The sequence below is a fragment of the Nesoenas mayeri genome (assembly GCF_963082525.1).
Source record: "Nesoenas mayeri genome assembly, chromosome: 15".
NCBI classification, from domain to species: Eukaryota; Metazoa; Chordata; class Aves; order Columbiformes; family Columbidae; genus Nesoenas; species Nesoenas mayeri.
The window spans coordinates 8,708,532-8,727,746 of NC_137559.1; the positions used below are offsets into that span (position 1 = coordinate 8,708,532).

At 56.3% G+C, this 19,215-nt stretch overlaps 1 protein-coding gene across 1 annotated transcript in view; it reads right to left on the reverse strand.

Moving 5' to 3' along the window:
• Positions 1-1,356: 1,356 nt before the first annotated feature.
• LOC308046429 (ankyrin repeat and fibronectin type-III domain-containing protein 1-like) overlaps positions 1,357-19,215 on the reverse strand; it is a gene marked incomplete at its 5' end in the record, with an annotated part of 178,025 nt that continues 160,166 nt past the window's right edge. The window contains 18 exons of the mRNA XM_080354251.1: positions 1,357-2,145; positions 4,135-4,805; positions 5,104-5,314; positions 5,655-5,821; positions 6,081-6,249; positions 6,999-7,149; positions 7,472-7,638; positions 7,947-8,162; positions 8,559-8,678; positions 9,458-9,590; positions 10,153-10,252; positions 10,505-10,612; positions 12,580-12,670; positions 14,069-14,166; positions 14,799-14,912; positions 15,170-15,364; positions 15,626-15,833; positions 16,138-16,339. Of these exons, the coding sequence (XP_080210377.1) occupies positions 1,858-2,145; positions 4,135-4,805; positions 5,104-5,314; positions 5,655-5,821; positions 6,081-6,249; positions 6,999-7,149; positions 7,472-7,638; positions 7,947-8,162; positions 8,559-8,678; positions 9,458-9,590; positions 10,153-10,252; positions 10,505-10,612; positions 12,580-12,670; positions 14,069-14,166; positions 14,799-14,912; positions 15,170-15,364; positions 15,626-15,833; positions 16,138-16,339 (3,409 nt within the window). The 3' untranslated portion in view covers positions 1,357-1,857. The remainder of the gene's footprint in view (positions 2,146-4,134; positions 4,806-5,103; positions 5,315-5,654; positions 5,822-6,080; positions 6,250-6,998; positions 7,150-7,471; positions 7,639-7,946; positions 8,163-8,558; positions 8,679-9,457; positions 9,591-10,152; positions 10,253-10,504; positions 10,613-12,579; positions 12,671-14,068; positions 14,167-14,798; positions 14,913-15,169; positions 15,365-15,625; positions 15,834-16,137; positions 16,340-19,215) is intronic.

Sequence of the window (19,215 nt, forward strand, 5' to 3'; positions counted from 1 at the left end):
ATCAACCAGGTTCCTCCTTGACCTGGGAAAGCAGGATTGGTTTTGAGGCAGGAGAAGAGCAAAGGGGAAAGGAGACGGCAGAAGTGCCTTTTTAAACGTTCCTTCACCGCTCGCCTCCACGTCCCGTGGCGGTGTCTGTGCTGACGTCAATGCGGTGCTGCTGATTGGCACCAGCTGAGGGGCTGGCACACGATCCTCCCTGGCAGAGGGGCTCTGACGTGGGGCGGCCAAGGGCTCGTGCTGGGATATATTCCTGCCCGCAGCACAGAGCATGCTGCTGGAACCGCCGCAGCAAGGTGAGGAACGAGGAACCTCTGTGGAGCGATGGCAGCCATGGGCAGACCCCACATTGCTGCCTACAGAGCACCTGCCCTCACCCCAGCACCCCGGAATGGCATCTGCTGCCCAGCCCTCACCCTGCCATGCAGGTGGAAGAGGCTGGTGGCTCCTTCCCAAGGTGAGGCTGGCGTTGCTGATGCCCCTTGAGCAGCCGCCTCACACCTGACTGCTGCTGCTCCCTTGGACTTGTTGCGCCAGCTGCAATGCAGCTGCAAGCTCTCCCCGCCATCCGTGCTCTTCTCTTGGTGGGGGCTGCAGGACCAAATTAATGCGTTAATGCAGATGTTTGGGCCCTACAACCATTGGGTTTCCAACGCCATGTGGAGGTGACTGGCTTTGCATGACAAAGCTTATTTTATTGCCTTACAGAGCAATGAAGCCCAGAAAAGCATTTCTAAGTGGCACTTCGCTCCCACACATGCAATTTTCATGTTAACGTAAACCTCTACTGGGTGGAAAGCAACCCACTAAGTGCTCCTGGGAAAGATAAGCCCAGCCCTTGAAATCAGGGCTAATTTGCGGATGAAGGAACACTACTCATCAAGCCACAAGAAGGAAAGGAGTGATACACAGTCAGCAGCAGTCATCTTTACTATGGAGCACAGGAGATCAGAAAAATGACCTTGTTAACAAGAGACCTAGTGGCTAACAAAATGTCATGCTGTAGGACATACAAGAGAGGCCAAGCACAATTACCAGAACAAAACGGCAACCGAGAAGGGAAGGAAATCCCAGGGGGGTGAGCAGGGTGGTGTGGCAGATGCCCTATAGCAAACCTCTAGTGGTGGTGTCAACACAGCTGTGTGCACATCTGTGTGGGCATGAGGCTGGCTGCGTGGGTTCCTTTTGCCTTTAAAACAAGTCAAAGGGTCTTGACCTCTTACACAACTCCAGTGTCTCTAGCACAACTATTATTCTTTTTTTTTTTTTGGTTGGAAAAAAAATAACAATATCATTTTGTTCCAAGAATTATGTGCAAGAATTGTTTCTCTAGGTAGAGTGAAAGGAGGGCAGATGGGAAAACACCTTTCTCAGTGCTGTCCTTGTGACTCGTGCCCTCTCCTCATTGACACCACAACCCTCCCCAGCAATCCTCTGTGGCTTTGCTTTCAGTGAATCCCAAACAAGGTTTTTCAGAAAAAGAAGAAAAAAATAAAGGTATTGCTGCTTTTTCTTGTAATATTTTTTCCTCTCACTCTCGCCGCTCCTTTCCCCTTAAAAATGTTTACTTTCAAAAATTCCATTCCTGCAAAGATTCCTCCCAAGCTCTGAGGTCTCCGCACTCCACCCTCTTCTTCTGCAGTCAGAAAAACTGAGTCTCGAAGTCTCTTTGGTTAAAAAAAAAAAAAAATTAAAAAAAAAATTAACACAAACAAATAACACACAGCCCAGTATGATCCCATTCCATCCCGCGGATGCCTGATGAGAGGGTGTCTGTGGAAGAAGGAAGCATCAGAGACGAGCTGTCTGCTCTCTGGAAGCTGAGGTCCCTGTGCCGCCCAGCCATCTCTCCTCCTCTCATACGGTGGTGGCTGGTCCGTACTGGAGCACCAGAGGGGATGTCTCCTTGATCCGGACATAGAACCGTCCCTCAGGCCGGGTAGCTTGGAGGGACAGAGGCAAGAAGTCATCGGGAAGCCACTGCTCGCTCTCATTGGAGGCAAACACCAGTCCAAAGTGCTCCAGTTGTTCCTCGTCATAGCAGAAGGCGGTCGAGCCGCCCAGCATACTGCGGGAGACGTTGTTCATCTCGAGCACCACCAGCTTCACCACCTCCCCGGCGGACGTCTGGCTGGTGATGTGCAGCTGCGGAGAGAGAAAGGTGGGAAAGATGAATGGTAAGGGGGAGGAACGAGGAGTAACTCGGGGCCAGAGGCATCACACAGTGTGTCCTACAGCAGTGAGCACTAGGGTGGAGGAACTGCTGCCCCAAAGGTGCCTGGTGCAAAACCACAGGCACGCTGCGCCCGGGGACACCCAGCAACCCACAGCCCCAGCTCAGGCAGCACCCGCTGGCCTCCACTGCACTCCATGTCCCTACAGCTCCGCTCTTGCCTGTGTCACCCACACCTCACCCATGCCACTTGGGCTGTCCCACCGTCCCATAACCTGCAGCCAGAGAGGGACAGTCCCAGCCCTGCTCCTGGCAACACTGAGGCATCTGCGTAAAGACCCTCTCATGAGCAGGATCCCAACCCTCAGACCAGCTGCACCTCAATGGCTCTGCCAAGCTAGCGGTGCTGAAGCTGAAGACGCTTTGGGAAGCGGTGCTAAGTTTTGTCCCATTCACAAACCTGGGGTTTCCCCACCAACAGCTGCCCTTGCTTTCCCTCTCCACTTTCTTGGGGACTACCCTCTGAATCCTGAATATGGCAGAGAAAATGAGCTCATCCAGGCTCTGACTGCTAACGACTGTCAGGAACCCACTACTTGACTTCAAAGGCCCTAAAGCGGGACATCCATCCTCTCCCGGGCAAAGCGATGGTTTCCCTTGGCACATCCATGTGGGTTTACGGAGCGCCGCGAGCTGTGCCCCGGCGGGGTGGTCCGAGCCCTCGGCCCACGTGAACCCTGCCAGCTCCAAACAATCATCGCAGGGCTCAGCTGATTTACGCCAGCTGAGGAGACTTTCCTTTGAACTCGGCTTTCTTCGAGAAGAACATCGTAAAACGCTTTCAAGCAGGCGTGTCCAGAGCTTTGCAACTTCAAAAGCCACGTGGGCAGCCCGCCAGGAACCCGAAGGCTGCGCTTCAGTTGCATAGAAATCTATGGTAATTTCTCAAATGGAAAATAAAATACTGCGAGTCACATTCCCCTCTGTTTCTACCATCCCCGCGGGGTGCAGAGAAACTGGCTATCAAAATTCCCCAGCAATAAAACCCACCAGACCCTGGGCTCTGTCCTTCCTCTGTCATTTTACAGGCAGGCTGTGCTTGGGTTTCTCCATCAGCTCTGGGAACCAGGAATGTCAGAAGGGAAATTTCCATGGGGAAAGGATCTTCACGGCTGGGAGCAAAGGAGGTGGACCTGCCCAAGATGCGTGCCCAGGGGACACCCTCCATGGGGGATCCCACCCAGAGTAGAGGGTGATCGGACCTGGGGGTCAACTCTCAGCAAAGCCCTCGAGGAGCAAAACCAGGTGGTACAGTGGCTCTGGTGGACCCCAACATCTGCAGCAAGGAGGCAGCTCTGTCTGCTCTGTTCCACAGGCCGGAGATGAATGGGTCCTGCTCTCCCTTCCCCAAAGGCACATGGGGCTGAAGGGAGCAGAGCAGAGACATGGGGAGAGAGGCTGTGGGAAAGTTTGGGACAGGGCAGGAGGGTGACAGCTGGATTTTGTCCAGGGGTCTGACGTGTTTCAACACCAGGATGTGGCAAGTGAAACCCATCAAAGCAACCACTACTCACTGCCTGCTCCCCCTGGGTGGCACTAACCCACTGTCAGCTGCTGAACCATGGATTGAGAACTGAAAAATGGCTCCACTGCCTTGTCTCCCCAAAATACCCTACCTGTGGCCCTGGCTCACCCTCTCTGCAGCAGTGGCCATCGCTCCGGCAGAGCCATGCGCCCCATCCTGTGCTGCTGGGAGCCTTGTCACTGCTGCAGGGACAAAGGGACGCAGGGTGGGAGTGCTGCAGGGCTCAAAGGGACCTCACCCCTGGCCAGTGGCAGATGGAGAGGGCAGTGCCAGGCAAGGGGCACGTGAGCCCTTGTTGCCTGCCTTCCCCATCCTGTCAGCCCTTTCCATCCGGGCACGGCACAGCCACAGCGCTGCCCTTTGCAGGCTCTGGTACCTTGACACTGGTCTCTTTGGAGAGTCCGGTTTCATACTGAGGGCAGACCTGCAAGGTGACAGAGCCTGGCTTCTTCCCTCGGTCAGCCAAGCACCCAGGCTGCTCTGGCTGCTCCTGGAAGCTCTGAGTCCACTCGTCCGAGCGCGTTAGGAAGACGGGCTCCGAGCCCTGCGCAACCTGGCTGTGCTCGGGGCTGGGCGTCAAGCCAGTCCCCAGCCTGAGCTGGCCACAGTGGCCCGTGGTCCTGCTCTCTGTTGGGGAGCTGTCCACAGAGCCGGGGCAGGACTTTCTGGCCACCTGGCAGTGCGGTTTGGGGAAGTCCAGGCTGCTGGTTCGGACACAGTATGCTTGCCGCTTCTCCGTGATGCGCAGCAGCTCGATCTGTCGGCTGGGCAGGACAAAGTCGCTGTCGTAGAGCTCGGGGGCTGGCCGGGGCTCCTCTGGTGGTGGTGGCGGAGGTGGTGGTGGAGTCTTGAGCTCATGGGTCTGCAAGACATCTGGGGCACTGTCCCGAAGGGTGCGGGCAACTCTCCTGCTGCAGCACTCAGGCCCTGAGGAAGAGGACAGCAGGTCGAGCTCCTTTGGGCTCTGTGCTCTGCTGGAGTCGTAGTCACTGTCGGTGGCCAGGAACACCTCTGAGGAGCCCTCCTCATCTGACAGCCCATGTGAGTCTGCAAGGGGCATAAGACAAGCAAAGAGAGCTCAGTCTTGCTGTCAGCAATCCCAGCTGAAGGTTCACACCAGGTGGAGTCCAAGGAAGCCCCCAAGCATTGCCATCATTGCTGTGCTCACCAATGCTCCAACAGAGCAGGTCCTGCCCCCACAGAGAGTGACTGCCTTGCCCATACTCCCAACACTGGCCCTGCCTGCACCCCCACAGTGCAGTCAGCCAGAGCAGCCCCCCATCCCCCCAAGCATGGGCGGCCCCCTGAGCCCTGTGGCAGGAACTTTGCAAAGCCGGCTCCTTACCGGAGTTGATCTTGCGGCTGGTCTCTGGCGAGGGTGCTGGGGAGGGAAGGTAGTCAAGGTGGGACGAGGTGGATTGGGTTTTCTCCTTCATCGCAGCCCCGGTCTCGCTGAGGAAGCCACTGAGAGACACCCCGCAGGAGGGCTGCTTGTACCGCGCATGTTGCAGGGCATCCATAATCCAGCGCATCTCGCGCCAGATCTCCTCCATTTGCTGCCAAAATAGGAAATGAAGAGTTGCTTTCAAAAAAGCAAATAACAGCAACAAAAAAGCCCCGCAGCCAAACAGAGGTTCTTCCTACACACCTTTCCCAAGAGACGAAAGCTCTGGGGGAATCCCTGAGTCATGGAATCCAAGAAAGTGCTCTCAGGTGGTAAGATGCTGCTTTGGCCACTACCAGTTCAGCAGAACCCACCTGCTGCAGGCAGGGGTGCTGGGAAAGGGGGTAGCATGCATATGGTCCTGTAGCTCATCCATGGCCTGACTGTCTTGGCCATGTCCCAGGGGCACTACCATGCCTGGCTCCCTCCCAGTGTGCCCCCGCTCCATGTACCTGGATGTAGTCCTGGACCTGCTGGTGCCTCTGCTTTGCGGTGGAGAGCTCAGCGTCGGAGAAAGCCTCCCTGAGGCTCTGCTGAGAGAGGAGCGACTCCAGCTCCAGGAGGGCTGACACCTGGCAGTACTGGGTGATAAACTCCCGATCATATGTGAAGAAGTGGACTGATGAGAGTGAAAAAAGAGAGGAGGGAATTAAAAATATCAGGTCCTTTGCTGTGGATGGCCTACAGGCTCCTCTCTGCTCACCCAGCAGGCAATGCTGTTTTCTAGCCTGCCCAGACAGACCTCAGCATCACCCTCCATCCCTTCTCTCCCAGGGAAGGTGAGGGAGCTCCAGCCCACCCCACTGCCCATCCCAGCTCTTGTGAGATCTGAGGGAACAAGACCAGCAAGGTCGAGTTTTCATATTCTCTCTCCTCACCTAGCTCGAAGATCTGCAGTGGCAGCGTGAGGAAGCCGGAGCGAGGGGTGTAGGGGTTGTTCTGGCCCGGGGCGGTGCAGACGTCATCTGATGGAGGCAGCAACAGCAGGAAGGAGACCTGGCCCCCAAAGTCCAGCACCTCTTGGCTGTACAGACGGAAATCTTTGGCCTGCAAGAAGACACTGCAAGTAACAGCTGCAAACGTCACCTCGTGCGCCCTCATCCGCAGAGGAGTCCCAGGGACCACCCACAGCAGCAGAGGGACACCACTGTTTCAGCCCACGGCCAGAGGCTCCTTGCTTTTTGCATAATCTGCACACCTCCCCTTCTCTCTTCTTTTTCCTGGAAGTCTCTAAACTACTGGCCAAAGTCACTACAACAGGGTCTCAGACAAGAAGTGGCACCAAGCATGGGCTCAGCCCTGCTCAGAGCGGTGCCTTCAGAGCTGCTCAGCCAAAAGCATGTGCCTGGCACTGGGGCTGGTGGGCACCTTCCCACTGAATACTCAGCACAGTGGAGGAGGGATTTTTCCCCATGCAGTCTGGCCCCAGGAGCTGCAGCTCCAACCCACCACTGTTCAGTGACCATCCTGCTCTGGAGGGGCAGAGCTAGGCTGGTCTCATGCTGCAAGGGCTGAGCCCAGGACCAAACCCCATGGCAGGCAATAATGCAAACCCAGCTTTACCATCCTTGCTTTGGACATACAGACAGGTGAGGGTAAGACAAACAACTCTTGAGGACACTGTCCCTGGGCAGGCAGATGCTTCTGACTCTGGCTGTCCACCACTTGCCTTCTGTTTGCATGGAACTAAAACCTGACTGATGGGGGCCCAGGGGCTGTGGTACTGGTCTGCTGCAGTGACCAGCACTGCGCTCCATGGTTTCTTCCCCTCCACAGATCTCAGCACCTGCCCCTACCTCTTGCAATGGGATGTTGACCAGGGTCATTAGCTCCTTGATGGCCACTTGGAGCTCCTGAAACAAGTGGTTCTGGGAGGTCTCAGCCTCTGGCTCTGCAGGAACAGGCTCCTCCATGCTGGCCATCTTCTGCAGCCATTCCCACTCCTCCCTGGAGAAGGGAGAGACAGACATGTACAGGAGGGAGTGGCTCGGGTGGACCTGAACATGCAGTCGCTATGAGAGGTGTGTTTGTTCAGCCGTTCATACCCAGACAGTGCAGCACCCCAAGGGATGTGGGAGCTGCAGAGGTAGAGGGGGACCTTGGTTTGCTCAAGCCCCAGGTTGCCCTGCATGGCAGGCAGTGGGGCTGAGCAGGAATGCTATGCTGCTGCCAGGAGCCTGAGAGCAGAAGCAGAAGGCATCAGGTGCTCTCAGGCTGGATGGGACAGAGGACCCTGGATGCCCTGGCTAAGCTGCCCTGCAAGCCTCACCTGGAGATGTTGGGGTTGGAGCGAATCTTGACGTGGCAGAGGATGTTGGGGAGCTGCTCCGGCACCAGCACTCGGATCTGATCCACGGCACTGCAAAGCTTCAAGTAGCCCAGGTAGAGGCCTGGGGAGAGGGCATGGCTGCTGTGCTGGTGGTAAGCCAGCTTATCCTGTGGAGAAAGGTGCTGCTGGATGGAGCAAGCCCCTGCAGCAGGGCTCTCTCCTGCCCTCATATCAGGCACCCAGCTGGCAGAAGGGAAGTGGCAGAGCGGGCACAATCCAGTACTGCCAGGATGAATCCAGCACCAGCCTGATGTTTCCCCTCAAAGCAATAGGGATTTTGCAGGCTGGCTGGGCTCTGTTCCCCCCACCTGCAGCCAGGACCAAACCCTCAGTGGTCTGCGCTCTGCCATGGCCTTTCCAGGCCAAGGGGAGAAAGGAGCACTGGCAGTCCTGCAATGGAGCCCACTGCAATCACCTGGAGGGAGATCAGCAGCGTGTCCAGAGCGGTGGGCTCCTCTGGGGAGGACACGGACTTGCGGCTGGTCTGCAGTTTGCAGATGGGAACCCAGCGGACGCTCTCGAAGGTCTGGTTGGTCTTCACCTCCTTCAGGGTGACGATGAGGATGTTGCCCTGTTTGTCTTTGACAGGCTCGAAGAAGACCTGCCCCAGGTCCTGGATGCCCAGCAGCCCCTGCGCGATGGGATGGGAGGGCAGGAGAAAGCAGCTGGTCAGGTAACATCCTTCAAGGCACGGTGCTCTGTGGGTCTGGGCAGCCAGGATATGACTGGGGGGGGGTCTCTCCTCTGCCAGCGGAAAACCAGCCTGCCCAGCAAAGCACCCACTGACAACCCCCAGCCCATCTGTGTGAGATTGCCATAAAGTCTGACACCCCATCACCCCACGAGTGGGGTTCCGCCAGGCATGACAAAGCAAGGGCACCCAGTCCTGTCACTAACTGAGCTGTGGGCAGGACTGGAAAAGCCTGAGGTTTTTCTGGGTGCAGTACATCCACACAATGCTCCCAAGGGACCCTGGCCCCACAGTGCCCCCAAAAAACACTCGCTCCTCCCCCAGATCCACCCTCACCTGCATTTGCGAGATGGCCAGCAGCATCTTGAAGCGTGTCTGCAAGATGCAGGAGCAGGACGACTGGGAGACGGTGACGCACTGCCGCAGCCACAGGATCTCGTCCCACATGCACGACACCTGTGACACACCAAAGGGTCATCACCACCAGCTGCCATTGCCTGCAGCTGGTTCACACTAAGGTGTTTTGGAATAATCCATTTGCCTTTTTGTTTGAGCTGGGTTAGGAACGTGCACAGGCACATACCACCTCTCAGCAGGGGTGTGATTTCCTATGCCACAGGTACCCTGAGATGCCTCCAGAGCCTGTACCTGAGGGAAGCACCATGCCATGTCCACTTGGGAATCGGCCTTCATCTAGGAATGAGACCTTCTAAAGTTTGAGTAGAAGATAGCTGAGAGAAGGAAGGAGAAGACAGCCTTCTACCTCAGTAGATAAGGACCATCAAGCAAAAGATTTTGGCCGTGAGCTGCCCAACTCCCCTTTCACTAAACCTCCTCACAGGAGAGGACAAGGCAGCAGCACCCTGCACATTCTGCTCTGTATAACAGAGACAGAGCTGCTGCCACAGGATGCTGCAGCGAAGCAGTTACACAGCTGAGAAGCTGCTGGTATCCCTGCGGAGAGGCAAGTGTTTTCTTGGTCCCTGCTGAACCCTGGTGAGCAGAAAGCTTGTGCTGCCTGCGCTGCAGAGTCCCAGAGCCCGGGGGGAGCTGCCGCCAGCTGAAGGCAGCAGCGGTGCATGATGCCCACTTGTCTCACTCCAGCACTGCCAGGCTGTGACCATCTCTCGACATTGCTCTGTCCCAAGAGTGCACGAGGGCAGTGGCACAGCAGAGCTCCTGGAAGCAATGCCAAAGCTGCAAGATGTTGTGTCCAGGGTCCCTTGGCCACCCACCTTGGTGAACCAGAGAAAATCCTGCATGAGCAAGCAGGAGTAGGTGTCATCAATCTCCACCACGGGGATCTGGTCTTCATGGGTCACCAGGATGTTGTCATCCTTGTAGAAGATGGCTGTCAGGTAGAGGCCCCTGCATGGGAGGGAAGACAGACTTCAGTGTCAGCCCTGGCTGCCAGCTTCATCTCCCAAAGGGTCTCTCTCCCAAGGGCAGACGAGGTGCGCTGCCCCAGGTCTCAGCTTCTCCAACAGCCCGTGGGGCAGGAATCCAATGCTGCCAGCAAGGCAAGCCTGGCTGATGCCACGGCTGATGCCATGTCCGATTCCCCAGCCAGTGCCAGGGAGGGTAATGGGGCCAGGTCTCTGCAGGAGACACACTGTGGGACTTGGAGGCCAAACGTGAAAGTGGGTTGTGGGAGGGTGGTGGGGTGTTGGGTGATGCTCAGAGATGGTGCAGAGATTTGAGTACAGGTGCAGATTGGCCAGTCTGGATGGAAACACCAAGGAGAAACGTTTGATTTCTGGGCAGCTGGACTCATCTTCACTGACAGCACTAGGTCAGTCCATGCAAGGATCCACCTCTGAGTACCCCCAGCTCCTGGCTTGTGCCTGCAGCTCCCGGCTGTGCCCAGGATGGCCAGCCCTATGTCCCTGCTGGGAGTTGGGCTCTCTACCACCCCGCACTAGCCTCTTACCGCTTCAGGGTCTTGAGAAACTTGCTGCCAGGGTGGAAGAGGTGCTTGAGGCTCTTGGAGACTGAGTGCTTCCTGCTCTGGGGCTGGTTCTTGCAGGGCTCTGGGGAGCAGAGAGCAGAAGATGCTGCAGCAGGAGGTGAAGGGCCATGCTGGCAGCCTGTGGCATGGCATACCAACCTGGTGGGAAGGCTCTGCCAAGGTCTCCACTGCCTCAGCTGTCTCCCTGCTACGGTCACCCAAGGGACAGACCTACTCCTGATGCCACCACAACCCCTGGGCCATGTCACAACCCTGGGGGGCCTGGCTGGATCCCCCACCCCAGCCTCCCTGCAGTGCCATGCCAAGCACTCACCATGGCAAACGCAGTGCTGGTGGACAGTCTTCACCTGGCCCAGCAGATGGTCCAGAGCTTCAGCTTGTCCCCTTCGTCGTGGGGCCCGACCATCATACTCCCGCCAGTCTGCAGGGGACAGACCAGCATCACCCCCAGCACCCCTTGTCCTGGGAGGAAAGAGGGGTTCCTGTCCCCTCCTCCACACAGCACATCGCCTCCTGGCACCTCCCCGGTGTCCCACAGGCATAGCATGGCAGAGCAGCAGTTCTGCCAGGCACCTCTGGTGGGCTGGGCTTTGGGAGATCCCCAGTTGGCACCTCTGTACCCAGGAGGATCCCAGCTCTGCACAGCAGCCCATGGGCACCAGCCACCCCATGGCACAGCAAAAACTTGGCAGAGGGAAAGAACGAGGTCCCGTCTGTTGCTGCCACACTTCATTGGTCTTAAAATAATAAAATTCTTTCCAGTGTCTTCCTCCAGGTCTTCCCTGGAGCTGTACCTTTCTCCGAGCGAGTGCCGAGAGCTGGGCTCACCTCGGTAAACACGTAAGTAAGTTCCTGACAGCTCCACTGGGTGCGAAACAGCAGCAGGACCAAGAGTGGGGCCGATGACCCACCAGCACTTCTACATTAGCTTTACATTAATTGCTTTAAACACCCCCTATGTCCTGCCTGCTGCTGTTTTCCATGGAAAGTTCAGCTCTGTTAACTTTGGCTGGGGCTTGTCACTATTTTTAGGAGCTTTAAAAACACCCAGGGAGGTGCCTGACTATATTCTGCTGGGTCAGAGCGGGATCTTTACTGAAGGGAGAAATATTAATGGGGATAAAAATAAATAAAACCCACTCATGTCTGATTCACTTCAGCCATAGTCTGCATCGATGCTGCATGGATCTCGGTCATGGGGAATGTGACCCATGCAGGACAGCAAAGGGGATTTAAAGTGGGTGCAAACCTGACGGACATCCGCTGCCAAGACAGGGTAAAGCCAGGGCAATGTCTTGCATGGGTGGGCTCGCGCTATGCATTCATATACACACAGACATACAGGGTGTTTCAAAAAGATGGACCCACTTTCAAAGCAGTATATTGAGCAAATTGGGTCCATCTTTTTAAAACACTCTGTATTTTTGGGTTTTCCCTATCAGTGCTACAGTGCTTGTGTATCTGCAGCTCGAGGTGTGCCAGGCACCCACTGCCCTGCTGCTGTCTCTTTGGGATGGGCTCAGCTGCTCCAGGTCTCGGGACCAGTGGTGAGGGGCAGAGGCCACCTTGGAGCCCCTTCAGCTCTGAACTTCACCCTTTGGGGCTGCTCCTTCCCACTGAGCCCTCCTGGCCTATCTCTCTGTGCACCCTGAGGTGCCTCGTGTGGAACTGGGTGGCTTTTCCCTCCTGCTTGCTCTACTGCCAGTGTGAGGAGGTTAGTGCTGACAGCCCACAGCTGGTCTCTGGTGGGGCTCATGACCCCCATCACAGCTTGGTGCCAGGGAAAACAGGCTTCCAGGGCTGGGTAAGAGCATGCAGTGGCACAGGGAGCCTGTTGCCACCCGGGACCAGGACAGCTCTGAGTCCTGGGCAGCATCTCCAGGGACTGAGCTGGGACATGCCACCATGTCTCCCCTCAGCACATGCCAGCTGTGGTTTCGCACAAGCTTGGCTACTGTGGGGCAGATGTCATTGAGGTGGTAAGGACTGACCCAAAATGTGCCCTGCACTAAATTGAAAACCTCTGCTAAAAATACCAGTGGTGTCTTGCCTTCCTACAGAGGAGATGGCTACATTCTTTTCCTTTTAACCGAGAAAGCAAAACATCCTCTCTCCTAGCTCCCTCCTTAGGACAAGCTGATCCAGGTGGCCTAAAATGGCTCAGCCTTCACCAGGCAGCCAGAACAATTTCAGGCTGAAAAATCAGTATTTGGCAAAGCTCCTATCAGCTGGAGGCAGCATCCCCGATCCCCAGGCACAGTCTCCCTGCTTGGCCTGAGACTCCAAATGCTGCCTCTGCTCCCAGGTCCACTAGACCCCAACCCAGCCTTCCCGCAATCCATCCCACAGCTGGTGCTGGCTCCTGTGGGCATTCCCAGTGGTACTTACTGGAAGGGATGGCAGACGGGGGCATGGAAGCTTGTGGGGGACCCCAGCCCTTCATGTTGTAGGCGGACACCCGGACGTAGTAAGCTGTGCCCTGTGAGGAGGGAAGCCACACTCAGCGTTCCAGCACCTCTTCTGGCTCAGCGTGTGAGGGAAGAAGGATCCCCTTCAGCCCAGTACACCAGCAGACCACAAGCAGTACTAAACTGGAAGCCTGCACCATGGGTCGCTGGCTCTGACCTCCCCCAGCTGTACAAAGCTCCTGTTGTCAGACACTAGAGAATCCCCACAGCCTGAGTGGATGATTTTGAGGGAGGCAGAGGAGAGACAGGACATTGCAAATGCCCCTTGCCAGGAGATGCTCTGGCCTCAAAGACATGGGGTTTCCACAGCCTGGAGAGTCAGGGAGCTCCCTTTCTGCTGGGACGTGCAAGGATCCGGCCCCTGGAGAGAGGGAGCTGGCTCAGTGCTGTCGGGGGCTCGTGGCATGGCGACAGTAATTAAAGGCCTCTGATTAAAGCTCAGTAAAGCTGCTGGATGTTTCAAGGCCTCCAGGCACTCATGAAGGCAGAGAGGAGTCTGAAAGCATGATGGATGGGCTCGGGCCAGCTCCTTGCAGCAGCGCTACTCTGGATTCCACTTGACTACCGTCCTGCCACGCACCAGGGCAGCCTTCCCACCCCTGCCACCACAGCCTTGGTTAAGCCCCTCCAACCACATTGAGGGATTTCCTGCTGCTCAAGCCAGCAATCCCTGCCTGCCCTGGAGCTTCAGTGCTGCACCTCCCTGATAAGGGCAACCCCATCCATTCCAGCATCTCCCCGTGTTCCCATCCTTGACTCCATCCTGTCGCGGTCCCCATCCCACCCTGTCTCCGTCATGCTGGTCCAGTGTGTGCCAGGGACAGGACAGCAGCCCTTGGGGAGGGGACAGCTGACAGGCAGCCTGGCCCCTGAGGTTCTCAGGAAGATAAAACAGCAGGGAGTCCCAGCCTCAACCAGCTCGTGACCTTGTTGAGCTCCCACAGATGGAGACGGGGCTGGTTTCCCCCTTTCCAGTGAGCGACGGGGCTGGTGTGGGGGGTTGATCTGTGCAGGTGGCAGAGGAAGGAGCCACTGATTTATTGCCCAGGAGGAGCATGGGTGAAGATGAGAGTGGGGGGGACAGAGGATAAATCAGGCACTCGATGAATAGCCCCATTCTGCCTTTCACCCGGGAGTCCCCCGGCACCCTGTGTGGGGATTTCCCCATTGTCAGGGCAGTCACGACTGTGCAGGGACAGTCAGATGACTCTTCTGGCCCAAGGCTCTTGGCTCTGCCCATGGGCTGTGCTGAATGCCACCGTGACACAATTTTATTCCTCCTGCTTGAAATGATGCCCCATCCCCTCCAGGGAAGGACCCCATGGGCTGCACCATGACCAGTGGCTTTTCCTGGCTGTGGACTTTCCCCCCGACAGCCTGAACCTCCGTGAGGTGCCCCAAGAGCTCACCGACACCAGTCCCCGGATGGTGAAGTGCAGGTTCTTCAGCTTGTCGATCACAGCCTCCCCAAGTAGCGGCGAGAAGGTGGGGGAGCAGCTCCACTCCACTGAAAGGAGAGAGACCCCAAGGTGCTGCATGGCCCTGCAGCAGGGACAGGCCAGCAGGGCTGGCTGCAGCGTGTCAGGGACAGAAGCTGCTGAGGGACTGTGGGCAGCACAGGAGCTGGAGGCAGCAGAGTGAAGGCAGGGGATAGGGGGAGCCACAGTGGGGGAACAGAACATGGAGCTGTGGTCCTCCTCACCGAGCCACGTCAGACAGGGTCAGACACTCAAATTATGGGTCAAGAGCTGAGGACAGAGAAAATTGTCCCAGAAGCTGAAAATATCTGGTTTAAGAGGGTGAGGGGCACAGAAGTGGCAGGACAGCAATGGCCCCGCAGTGTGCAGGGTGAAGGGGCACCAAACAAGTTGCACCTTGAGTTTTGCCTTGGTGCAAGGTGGTGGTTAGGTCCAGCTCAGAGCGTTTGGGTGGCTGAGCTGTCCAGCAGTGTGCAGCCCTGGCTCCTCCTACACTCGAGCACAAACGTGGCTTGACAGGGGCTTGGCAGCACTCCCAATAGCCCTGGCCCGCTGGCATGGCATGCCCAGGGTGAGCATCCCAGAGCATCCTCCTGGCACACCTGAGGTGCTTGGAATGTATGCATGTCACCTGTACTGGTGTGGAGACCCCGGTCCTTACCTTTGTACTTGGTGACAACAGCAGAGTTGACGTTCAGAGGCTCCCAGAAGGTCACCTGCACCGAGGAACTGCTGGCCACAGAGAGGTGGACATTGGTGGGGGCATCTGGCACTCCTGGGGACAGAGAGCGCAGAGACCGCTACGGTGAGGATGGTCACTCTGAACCCCTCAGTGTCCCTCCTGGGCCTCCCCCAACACCCAGGGACATGTCCCTAGAGCGCTCACACCCTGTGCATCCACACAGCAAGCCCTGGTTACAGGGTGCAGAGATTCTCTGACAGGTGCTGGTGCCCGGACCACGCACCATCCCACTCCTTCCTCCAGCATGGGGGTTGTCCCCCAGCCCCCCCAGGCCTCCTGCGGGCACTCACGGGCATGCTCAAACCCTGCCTTCATGCGCTTGTACAGCCGGTATCGCCACTCCCAGGCCCTGAGCTGCTTCTCCTTCTCGGAGCAGTCGGTGTTGGGCGCCTCGTTCACCACCTGTGCCGTCAGCTCGTTGACACGCTGCTCCGCTTCCCGCACCAGCGTGGAGAGGTGCAGTGAGCGGCTCTCCAGGCTCACAACTGTGGGGTGGGTGGGCACGGCCGTGGGTACCGGGAGGGAAGAGAAGGTGGTTAGGGCAAGCCCAGGCTCTGCTAGCACCAAGTCCTCACCCCGAGACCCCATCCTCCCCTCCACGTCCTGCTCCTGGGCTCCACTCGAGCCCCCGCTACAGCCTGCACCAGCTTCACAGAGGCCAGTGAATGCCTCCCCACCTGCTGCCTGGGGTGCCCCGCTCCACCAGGCTGGAGACCCAGGTGATGGGCTCCCCCACACCAACTCACAGTGTGGGCTCTCCTTTGCTCCCGCCTGCAGCAGGGCCTTGGCGATGGGAGCATTGTTGGTCATGATGGCGATGTCCAGCGGCAGCAGCCCCTCGCTGTTGGGGGTGTTGAGGTCCAGTTCCTCGGGGCTGTACTGCTTCAGCAGCTCCTGGACCCTGTCTAGGTCCTGCAGCTCCACGGCCTCAAAGAGGGCAGCATTGCTCTGGAACTGGACAGAGGGAGAGATGCAGGTCAGGTGAGCATGGGGCACCCTCCTCCAGCCCACCCAACACCCTCAGTCCTTCACTAGCATCCCACTAATCCAAACCAGGGGGCTGCCCTGGTTCCAGAGGCTCAGGAGCATTAGTTCCTTGCAGACACAGATGGAGGATGCTGAGCAAACACTAGGATCAGCTCCAGCTGAACCTGCTCCAGGGCAGCTTCCACCCAGGCATCAGCATCGCCCATGCACGGATCCTCCATTCCCATCTTTCCAGCTGTGGTGGCACTGGATGTCACCAGGGTGCACTGACCAGGTAGGACTTGCGGAGCTTCTCCTTCTCGCCCCTTCCCGCCAGGCTGCCCTCATCGAAGGACGTGTAGTTGACGCGGAATTTCCCCGACAGGTTTCGGTAGAGCCTCTTGGCTGCGTTCGGTGAGGAAGGGCCTGGCGGCTTCCTGGCCTGCGCCAGCTGCAAGTCCCGCATCTGCTGTGTCATTTTAGGCGAGGATGACCTGGGAAAGTGCAAGGAGGTGTGGGGAAATAAGGCACATCTGCAGCGTTGGCACAGAGGCACGACCCAGGAGAGCCAGAGCAGCACTAGGGCAGCACTGATGCAAGTGGCTGCTGGTGCCAGCAATGCCCTTATCAGTTCCCAGCTGAGGTCAGTTGTTCCCCCTTCCCATGACTGCTACACTGCTAGTCCTGTGGGGTTGCCCAGGGGCTCATATGAACCCTGTGGGTGAGAAATTTCCTTCTAGACCCAAGAACCAGTCTGACCCCACATTGTCCTTGAGCCAGAATGCCCCAACCAACCTCAGGATGCCCAGTTCTGGAACTGGTCCTATCCATCACACCAGGAAAACCTCTCCTTACTCCAGTCTCTGCCATCCAGCTCCTACAGAGATGAGCTGCCCCATCTGGGGTTGCTAATGCCCCCTCAGCAGTGGGGGCCACAGACCCCAGCCCTGCACTGGGTGAGTGCTGCCGACCACACAGCTGGCTTGGAACAGCCCTGCACACTCTCTTTACATTCACCCTTCTAGAACCCTTCTCCTGTGCTTATGGCCATCCCTCAGCCCTCTTTGGTACGTGACTCTCCTTGGGGTCTTTATTGCAGCAAAGGGCACCCTCTGAAAACAAAGTGAGAGCAGAAAATGGGCAAAGAGACACTTCTAATGGCATCGAGACAAGACCAGGTCCCAGTGGGGACCAGTGACCCCTTGTCTCCAGCTCACAGCAGACTCAGGCTCCACAGCTGCTCCTCATCTTCTCCATCCACACCAGTAAAGCCACAGAATCTTTTCTCCACCCTGATTTTGATTTCTGCTTTAAACAGCCATGATAAATACATGCAAGTCACTAGGAGAGCTGGCATCTTTTCCTGGCTTCACAGAAGGGGAGCTGCCCCTCTTCCTGCAGCCAGGATCCTCAGGTCCCCCCCAGGACCTCATCCCCACCAGACGAAGTCCCCGGTTTCAGTGCGAGTGTGACCTTGCTGCTGCGTGGGGCTCCTGCCCATGAGTCATCCCTGACAGCATGGAGGGTTTTCACTGGCGTCAAACATCTGATCCCCCTCTTGCCATAGCCCATGGCACCGTTCCCAGACAAGGAGCATCAGGTCTAAAGAGCATTTAGCACAACTACACTTAACACAGTTTCTCTCAGTTTTGACCTCATACCCCTGTGTATAAGGTCAGATATTTAGGGGCAAGGTCTTCCCCATATCACTTTATTGCTTAAATATCAAGCAAGGGGTAAATGTGATAAAAAGCACAACAGTTGTCTATAAGGTCATGCCAAAATGCGACCATGAAGCTGTGCCTGTGATGATGATGTTTATAAAGCCATAATCAGGAGGCAGGATATTAATAACAACCTTACTACGTGCTCTTCATCGTCCTGACTTCAGATCAGGCACAGTGGGCTGCAGAAGTCCTTTAATGATTTTACCTTTTATTACCGTGATATTTAAAAGCAGAAAATTATGGGGAGCTTGGCTTCTGCCAGTCATTCATCTCATTAGCTTCAGCCTACAGATTTGGAGGTCTCTAGCATGGACCAAGCCGCAGTGTTGAGTTACTGCCTTGGATTCCTCCAGGGATGGGTGTTATCTGTAGGTAGGGCTTTACAGGCCAAACAGATGGAGAATATCAACCCCATAAGCTTCACATGGCAAGACACCCCTCAGCAACCATGCAGAGGTTGATGAGATCCACGCAGCAGGGTCCTGCTGGTTCTGGTGGGGAGGAAGAGGAGTAGCTCTCCACCATGGAAGGAACAGACCTGCAGAAGGCAGGGACAGGTTAGAGAACCAGCCCTGGGCTCACTGCGACCTACCTGGCTCTGGATGCAGATACTCAGCTCACAGCCGTGGCAGCATGAGCACATTGTGTTTCACCATGGACATGGAGCAGCTTCTGGCATGGCCAGTGCTGGAGGCTCCTCATACGGCACAGATAAGCCTCTACAGATGGCAAGTAGAAGACCCCAGACACCAAAAGAGCAGAAAAGCATCACACAGTTCTGCTGTTACTGGTAGAGAGAAATGAAGAGAGAAAAGCCACCCATGTGCAGGCAGGGTGCTCTGGCAGGAAAAGGCAACCAGGAAGGCAGGTCCTGACCCACGGACCAAGCCTAAGAAGCAATACACTATCTGACTTACTTAAGAAAGAGAAATAACTGACTTGTGAGACTCTTCAGCAAAACCTTGCCTTTTCTCTTGTGTATAAGAGTTCCCTGCTGCCCAAGGCCTCCTCTCTCCCTACTTCAGCTGCTGCTCAGAGGTGAACACAGCTCTTTGAGCAGGCTCAATGGGGTGCCCAATTCCTCCCTGGTTCCCCTGCATCCAAGGAGGAAACAATGCTCTCCCATATTAGGAAATGAAGGAAGACCCCAAAAATACCTCTCTGGAAGCTGAGTTAGACCCTGTTGTAACAGATTCCTGCACCATCCATGTCTGCAGAAACAAGGCTTAAAAAAAGGAGTGGTGCATTGGAGCGAAAGCACTTTTTTCTGCCAATTAAAATTCACAGCAAATGACCCAGTACAGGCAGACTCCACAATCTGGAGGAAGTTCCCTCAGAGATGGTAGAAACAGAGGCAACACAGAAATTTCTCACTATTTTCCCTCATCTGATCTGCTTTTAATGAGAAGTAAATAGACGGAAATTATTCAGAGCTCAGGAGTGAACATCTATCTATATTAAACCGGCTGCCCCAAAGATAAAAGAGTTTCCTGCCCTGTGGTTATGAGTCATCTGGACTCAGTGAAATAGTCCTGATTTATCTAGAGCTAAACTGTGCAGTGGAGCAACTGATAGCTGCAAACAACACCCACACGTGTCATGTCCTCAAGGTATGACCAGCCAACACCAGCTCACCCTGGTGG